Genomic DNA, 7574 nt, shown 5'->3' with positions numbered 1-7574 from the left:
TCCAGAAGCCTTGTGGCTCGGCGCTTCTGATTGGCCGTTGCTAGGTGACGTCGCCTGAGCTCACGTGACGAGTGTTAAATGCCCACCCTGCGGGAGCCCGGCCCACAGACAATCGTAAAGCTGCTCGGGGCTGCTCACCTGCTCCCACCTCCTCCCGGAGCCCTGGCCAGGCCCCGCCACCCCTGCCCCCTCCATTGCCCGCCCCTCGCCCGAGCCCGCGCTGGGCAAGGCGCCGAGCGGCCCGAGAGGCGGAGAGAGGATGAGGCCGGAGGCAGCTGTCCCGAGCAGTGCACGGTGATCGCCTCCCCCGGAGGAGGAGTTGCCTAGACCATTGCCGCATTTCTTGTTTTCCTCTCCCCTCCCCCACTGTAATTACATTGGCTGCTGGAGGGGACAGGGAGAGACGGAGGAGGCGCCTCGCAACCCCCCTCGCGCCCGCCACCCCTGCTCTTTCCCGTCCCGGGCCAGGATGACTGGAGTCTTTGACAGTCTGGTGGCTGATATGCACTCGACCCAGATCACGGCCTCTAGCACGTACCACCAGCAACAGCAGCCCCCGAGCGGCGGCGGCGCTGGCCCCGGCGGCAGCAACGGCAGCAGCCTCCACAAGCCTCAGGAGTCGCCCACACTCCCGGTGTCCACAGCTACCGACAGCAGCTACTACACCAACCAGCAACACCCGGCGGGCGGCGGCGGCGGCGGCGGCGGCGGCGCTGGGGGCTCGCCCTACGCGCACATGGGTTCCTACCAGTACCACGCCAGCGGCCTCAACAACGTCCCTTATTCAGCCAAGAGCGGCTACGACCTGGGCTACACCGCCGCCTACACCTCCTACGCGCCCTACGGGACCAGTTCGTCCCCGGCCAACAACGAACCTGGTAAGCATAACTTTCGCGTGAAGGGTGCCAAGTCCGTCTAGTTCCTGGCATGGGTGGGATAAAAATGTTTAGGACGGGGATCCATCTGGAGCCCTGGCCTTTCACACTGATTGCTTCCCGCTCTCCTCGCGCCCTTTACCCTCATCAGCTTTCAATTGGCCGAGGGTCACCGGGTACGTCCCTCGGGTACCCGGGTACTCGGCTGGTGGGACCAGGTGGCCTCGGCGGCCGCCTCACAACAACCTCATTTCCCTACCACCTGCTGCTCCTTTCTCCCCCGGCTTGCGCCTGTCTTCCCCTTCCCTGGAGGTGCCGACTCCCGGGTTCGCTGGCGGCGCGGGTCCGCGCGTTGCAAAGTTGTGCCTGAGCGCCGCGCAGCGTCTCCAAGAACCCGCCTCCCGGCTTAGGCCAAGTTCCACGCTGCTCTCCCGGCGGGCGGGGAACTCCTGGGCTCCCGCGGTTGCGCGGTTCTCACAATTCCATTTTATTGCAGAGAAAGAGGACCTCGAGCCTGAAATCCGGATAGTAAACGGGAAGCCAAAGAAAGTCCGGAAACCCCGAACCATCTACTCTAGTTTCCAGCTGGCGGCTCTTCAGCGGCGTTTCCAAAAGACTCAGTACCTGGCACTGCCCGAGCGAGCTGAGCTGGCGGCGTCTCTGGGCCTCACCCAGACTCAGGTGAGGGCTCGCAGCCTGGGAGGCACGAGGAGGGCGCTGGCCTGGGATGGCCAGGAAGCAGGCAGGTTTAGGACTATGTTTTTTAAAGTATTTTTTATAGTACTTTTAAGGATTTCGAGGCCCGCGCCTTGGGCGGCCTAAACTTCCACGCCCGAAGCTGAAATCCCCCAGGGTGCCACCTCGTGTGAGAAAAGGATAGGACAGGGGTGGGCAGAAATCCGGTAGCAAGTTGTCCTTCCGCGTACTACTGATTAAGCGGGTAAAACAAGTGGCCCTCCTGACTCCCTCCGCTGTCACCATCACCTAAGTGCACACACATCGGCTCTCTCGGGTTTTTTGAGAATACCTCCCATTGGAGCAGGAACCGACAGACCCTCTGAGGCCGCGGCACGTGATCGGCTTACCTGACCAGGGTATCCACCTCTTAACCAGCTGTCTTCCTAAACTTCCTCCCCTACCCTGCCCCAGGCCGAGTTTCCTCCATTAACGCTCAAGTCCCTTTTCCACAAAGGTCAAAATCTGGTTCCAGAACCGCCGATCCAAGTTCAAGAAAATGTGGAAGAGCGGTGAGATCCCTTCGGAGCAGCACCCGGGGACCAGCGCCTCGCCACCTTGTGCTTCGCCGCCGGCCTCGGCGCCGACCTCCTGGGACTTCGGCGCGCCGCAGCGGATGGGGGGCGGCGGCGGCCCGGGCAGCGGCGGCAGCGGCGCGGGCAGCTCCGGCTCCAGCCCGAGCAGCGCCGCCTCGGCTTTCCTGGGCAACTACCCGTGGTACCACCAGGCCTCGGGCTCCGCTTCGCACCTGCAGGCCGCTGCGCCGCTGCTGCACCCGGCGCAGACCCCGCAGCCGCACCACCACCACCACCAGCACCACCACGGCGGCGGGGGCGCCCCGGTGAGCGCCGGGACGATTTTCTAACTCCCGGAGACTGCGCCAGAGACTGAGAGAGCAGGGACCAGTTATCCTTACTGCTCATCCCCAGAGCCATAGGGTCCCTCCGGCTGGCCCGATGATGCCACCCGCCGCTCCCGGAGGTGGCGGCCCAGGATGGCCGACCCCAGGGCCGGGGCCACCGCGCGGCCAGGGACTGGAAGGCGTCTTCTCGCGCCACGGGCTCCTCTCGGAGAAACCTGGCATCCGCGGGAGAAACCCTGCCAAGGCCGCCTTTTCCGACCTGAGCCCCGCCTCACACTTGCCTCCTCTCCCCTCCCTCCCCGCCCCGCCCGGCGAGGCAGTCCGGCGCCTTTTTCGCCCCGGGCCGCGAGCTGAGTCCCGGAGAGGGACGCCTGCCCCGCCCGCGAGGCTGCCTGGGCCCTCTGAGACTCCTTTCTCCTTGCCCGCCCCCAGGCTCAGCTCCTGTCCTCTGGGGTTATTGACCTCCCGGTCCTGCCGGCCTGCCCTCCCCCAGCCCCGACCCCTTGACCCCGGCGGCCCGCCGCTTTTTTTCTGCCCTGCTGTTTCCAGCCGTTGGAGCCCTCGTCCCTCCCCCGCCTTAGCTCTCCTCGCAGGAACGCTCCCTCAGCTCTCTCCTCATCCTTCACCAGTGGAGTTTTTTTATTTTTATTTTTTTAAAAGTTTAGGTGCCTTTGCGGATGACCTCATTTTGATGTTGGGGGAAAAAATGATTTTTTAAATATGTGGACACTGCAAAAAATGTGTTTAAATTATCTTTTTTAAAACCTATTCAGGATTATTAGCCTGGACTTCGATATAGCGTTTGTAAATAAAGGTGTCTGTGCAGATTTTCCCACTGATTTATTTGTATAAAAATACTCATCTTTTCAGACTTTTTTGTAAATCCCCACTTGTGAAAACTGCGGTTTAGCAGTGACCTCAGCAACCCCTCCGTTTTATTTTTCCCTTCGAAAAATGTTCTCAGTTTAACTAAGCTACTGATTTGGATTTGTTTTATCTTATCCTAAAGTCTTTGTTCTTGAAATGAAAGGTATTTTGGGGTTATTTATTATGAAAACAACATGCTCTTAATGTTGATTTTACAATATGAAGAGATTATTTAAATAAATTATTGTTTTCATTGGATGTGTGCGCTTTTTCCTTGGTGTCACGACCTGGAAGCTCGAGCCGCTGCCCAGGCGGGGAACTAGGTCAGCCAAGAGTGACATTTACATCTATCGGAGGCTGCGACTTGCGGAGAGGTGCGGCGAGGCGAGGACCCGCACTCTCAGCGCAGGGCTGCTGCGAGAGTTCACGCTCTGCCCGCATCCGCGTCCCTGCGCGAGGTTCGCCAGCTCTCGGCGCGGTGAGTCACTCAGCACCCGGTGGCTCCGGCCTCCGCCCGCCCGGCCCCTTCGGCGCCGGCGCCGCAGCCCCGCTCCTGGGAGGTCTCAGCCGCCCCCGCGCCCGAGGTGCTGGCAGGGCAGTACCTTCGAGCCGCCGCGGGGAACCTGCCGAAGCCGGGGTCTAACCCCTACTTTGGGCCCTCCCCACTGTTTGCCCTGCAGCCCTTCTGGGACTGGCTGAGCTGAGAACTCAGTGAGTCACCCAGGCCCTCGCGAGACTCTGGAAGGCAGGGCGACCCTGGGCACACAGGGCTGTGCTAGCACACATGCAATCACACACTGACTCGCACAGTCACATCCATACTATCACATATTGAATCACACTTACACTCCTACACAGAACACCGACAAAAATTCATGTACATTCGCACGGAGACCGACGCACAGTGCTGTGGATTCGGCGTTGTTAACACCTCACGATCTCGAAGGGGAAACGTCCATACACGATTCAGCTCTGCTTTCCACATTGGGTCCCACATAACTAGCGCCCAGCTTTGGAAGTGACCCTAATTTCTGGCATTCCCTTCAAAGGCCAGGGGTAGGTGGGTAATGCAGTCCTGAACCAAAAGTCTTTTTCCTTGAAAGCGCTGGGGCCTACAATTGGAAACGTCTTGGCTTCAGTCACAAACTGTGTGACTTTAGGCTACCCACTTAACCTTTCTGTGCTGCAGTTTGCAGATCTGTAAGATGGAATCAATAATAACAGATACCTCAGAGCTGTGAGCCTTTAACAAGGGAATGACAGTGTGTGGCACCTGGTAAGCACTCAATACATTTTGCTTAGCAGCATAGCGTTTTATCCCAATGCCCCCAAATAGTGAGGGCATTGGGATAAAATGCCCTGCAATTACGAGGCCCAGAGTTACCCAGAGGCCTTTCTTTCCAAGTTCACCTTGTGTGGAAGAGCAGCATTCTAGGGCATTCTAGGGCTGGGAGAGCTCTGGCCCCTTCCTATATGAGAGGCTGAACCTTAGCCATCCCCTCTGAAGCGACCAGCGTCTACTGGAGAGGAGGTTGGGGCAAGCCAGAGAGCCCAGTTTGCCATATGTCCTCTAGGATGGCTATTCAGGCCATCCTTTTTGTGTGTCCTCAACTAATGTCTGCCAAAAAACAGACGTGGGGGACTTCCCTGGTGGTGCAGTGGTTAAGAATCCGCCTGCCAATGCAGGGGACATGGGTTCGATCCCTGGTCCGAGAAGATCGCACATGCCGCGGAGCAGCTTAGCCCGTGTGCCACAACTACTGAGCCCAAGTGCTGCAACTACTGGAGCTCGTGCTCCGCAACGAGAAGCCACCGCAATGAGAAGCCCGCGCACCGCAACAAAGAGTAGCCCCCGCTACCCGCAACTAGAGAAAGCCCACGTGCAGCAACGAAGACCCAAAGCAGCCAAAAATAAATAAATAAAAATTTTAAAAAAAAAACAGACGCGGGACAATGGTGACTTTCTAAGCATCACTGAGAGGAATTCTCACTTTTCTGGCCAGATCGTTTTGAGGCCTGCATTGAATCTAGTTTACAGCAGAGTATGGTCCACAGAGTTGGGGCTCTGGGGAAGGCAGGGAGGCCATTCAGTCAAGTGTCCGTTCGCATTCCTGCAGTGTTTTCCCAGGCTAGGGAAGCCTGGGATGAAGCTCATTGACCCCATGATTCTGACTTCCCTAAGCAGTTGCTGCCTAGCAGACCCCCATTCCTGCCACCACTCCCGCCCCAGCTCCAAATTTCGTGGTTTTCTTTGAGTGCCAGTAGCTGGTGCCAGCCTTCTTTCTGCGGTTGACTGTGCCCTCCCTTCCTTTGCGCGCACTCCCCTCCCCCTCCTGAAACCAGCGAGGAGAGACGGGGCAGTAAATTGGCTGGTGTCGAGGATCTGCAGCAGACAAGATGATTAAGAGGCCTACGCCGAAGCGCCCGGGGCAGGGAATGTCAGCCCAAGTTGGAATCACGCAACAGGCCTTGGCATGAACGAGCCTGGGAGCCGGGAGGGCGGGCGGCCCCAGCTCTGGGGTGGGCCGAGGCCCCACAGACTCGCCGGAGTCACCGAACCTGGCACCCGGCGGCGGCGGGGTCGGGCCGGGCCAACGCGCGCCTTTTCCCGGGAAGCCCTGGAAGCAGAGAGCAGAAGGGTGCTGGGGCCAGAGGAAGGGGGCGTTTCCGCAGACAAGGAGAAGGGCAAAGAGAAGGGAAAGAAGGATGCACCTGGGTCCCAGAAGTAAGGGGGCGGGGAGGAGGAGGGGTGAGCGAGGGGAGAAACAAAGCCTGGCTGGGGGAGGAGGGGGCAGGCTCCAGCCCCGCCGGGGGCGACGCGCTGGCAAGTCCTTCTCAGTCTCGCGGCCCGCTGGGAGACGCGGAGCCCTGTGATCAGCCCGCCGCCGCCGCGCAGACAAGCTCCCCCCGCGCCCGACTGCACTCCCCAAAGCGCGAATGAAAAATGGAAATGGGAAGCAGCGATCTCGGCTCCCTACACTGGGAAACCAGCCGCGCTCGGAACACACATAAATCTTCATTGTAATCTCCTTCCATTTGCTCGCGTGAAATATCAGGCCAGAGACAGGATATGACAAGAGCTGGGAAGCAGAGGGAGGGAAGACGAAGAGTGAGGGGTGCCCGGTTCTCTCCGCTCCACCCCCTGGCAGTGTTGCTCGGAACTCCGGCTGAGCACTGGCACTGAGGTCCAACTCCAGTTGCAGGCACTCCTGGCGAGCCCGAGTCCCCTTCCCCTCGCAGTTCCACCTCCCCCACCCACCGTACCCCCGCCCTGCGCGCGCTGCGTCGCGGGCCACCCCGCCCCGGGTGCTTCCCGGGTGTAGACACACACCCCTCCCGCGGCCCCGAATTCCCGCCGCCCGCCCCGCCGCTCCCGGGCTGCGGGGGGAGGGGCGGGAAGCAGGAAAGAAAGGGAATGCATCCCGGGCCTAATCAGCGTGGCTGCAATGTGGGACCATTTAGGAGGCTTCCCCTCCGCCTTCTTTCAGGATTACTTGTGAAAATTGTGAATATCCGTCCTGTGTAAGGATTTCCGAGACCAGTGGGGAGAGTTTGGGGGAAGTATCAGGTTTGATGGGGGCGGAGAGAGGGCTGGAAGACTGGAGCTTTGTTTACAAACAGTCCTTTGGTAGAAGGGGGAGCGGAAAAGAGGGGTAAAAGGTCCCGTGAAGGAGAGTGATGTCGGGGAGTAGAAAGACCCCTTACCTTTCTAACAAAGATGTCCTCACTGACTGTAAAACCCAGGAGCAACTCCCGCACTCCCCAAAACACCCCCTCCCCCGTCCCCGTCCCAAGCACTTGCTCAAAAGTCACAAGCCGGGTCTTTTCCCTCTAGGGAACAGCGACCACCAGTCGCTTAAACCTGTTGGGGGTTAGAGACCTCTTTGAGACTGAAACTACAGATTCTCTCTTCCTCCTAAAATACTGGTTCCTTTGCATTTGACTATGGGGTCCCCGCAAGCCGGTGGGTGGGACACGATGCTGCAGTCTTGATTACGCGGGCCCCTGGCCGGGTCTGACTAGGCTCTCCGGAGACGGGCTGGCTCTCGCAGGGTCGTGATACCCAAAACCGCCCCAGGGAAGCCTCCCTCTGCATCTGGAATCTGCCCCCAAGCCTAACCCGCTGCCCAGTCTCCCACCCCCCAAACTCAAAGGCGCGGGCGGATTCGGAGGCACCCGCTACCCTCTGAGGCCCCCCTGCCGGGAGTTCCCCTCGCAGGGACGGGTTTGGCAGT

General features: G+C 59.6%; 1 protein-coding gene across 1 annotated transcript; it reads left to right on the top strand.

Moving 5' to 3' along the window:
* The first annotated feature begins 206 nt into the window (after nt 1-206).
* DLX2 (distal-less homeobox 2) lies at nt 207-2475 on the top strand. The gene is made up of 3 exons (XM_065881036.1): nt 207-878; nt 1372-1556; nt 2068-2475. The coding sequence occupies exons 1-3, from the start codon at nt 470-472 to the stop codon at nt 2473-2475; spliced, it is 1002 nt and encodes a 333-aa protein (XP_065737108.1). The 5' UTR covers nt 207-469.
* The last annotated feature ends 5099 nt before the right edge of the window (nt 2476-7574 follow it).

This window comes from Phocoena phocoena, chromosome 7 (assembly GCF_963924675.1).
Source record: "Phocoena phocoena chromosome 7, mPhoPho1.1, whole genome shotgun sequence".
Classification (NCBI taxonomy): Eukaryota; Metazoa; Chordata; class Mammalia; order Artiodactyla; family Phocoenidae; genus Phocoena; species Phocoena phocoena.
The sequence above is the reverse complement of the archived record's forward strand: the minus strand, read 5'-3'. Positions and strand labels throughout refer to the sequence as shown.

Excerpts from the sequence above, each read along its gene's own strand:
- DLX2 (XM_065881036.1), top strand. The coding sequence starts at position 470 with ATGACTGGAGTCTTTGACAGTCTGGTGGCTGATATGCACTCGACCCAG. Across the intron at positions 879-1,371 it reads CCCGGCCAACAACGAACCTG|AGAAAGAGGACCTCGAGCCT; the intron begins GTAAGCATAACT and ends ATTTTATTGCAG. Across the intron at positions 1,557-2,067 it reads TGGGCCTCACCCAGACTCAG|GTCAAAATCTGGTTCCAGAA; the intron begins GTGAGGGCTCGC and ends TTTTCCACAAAG.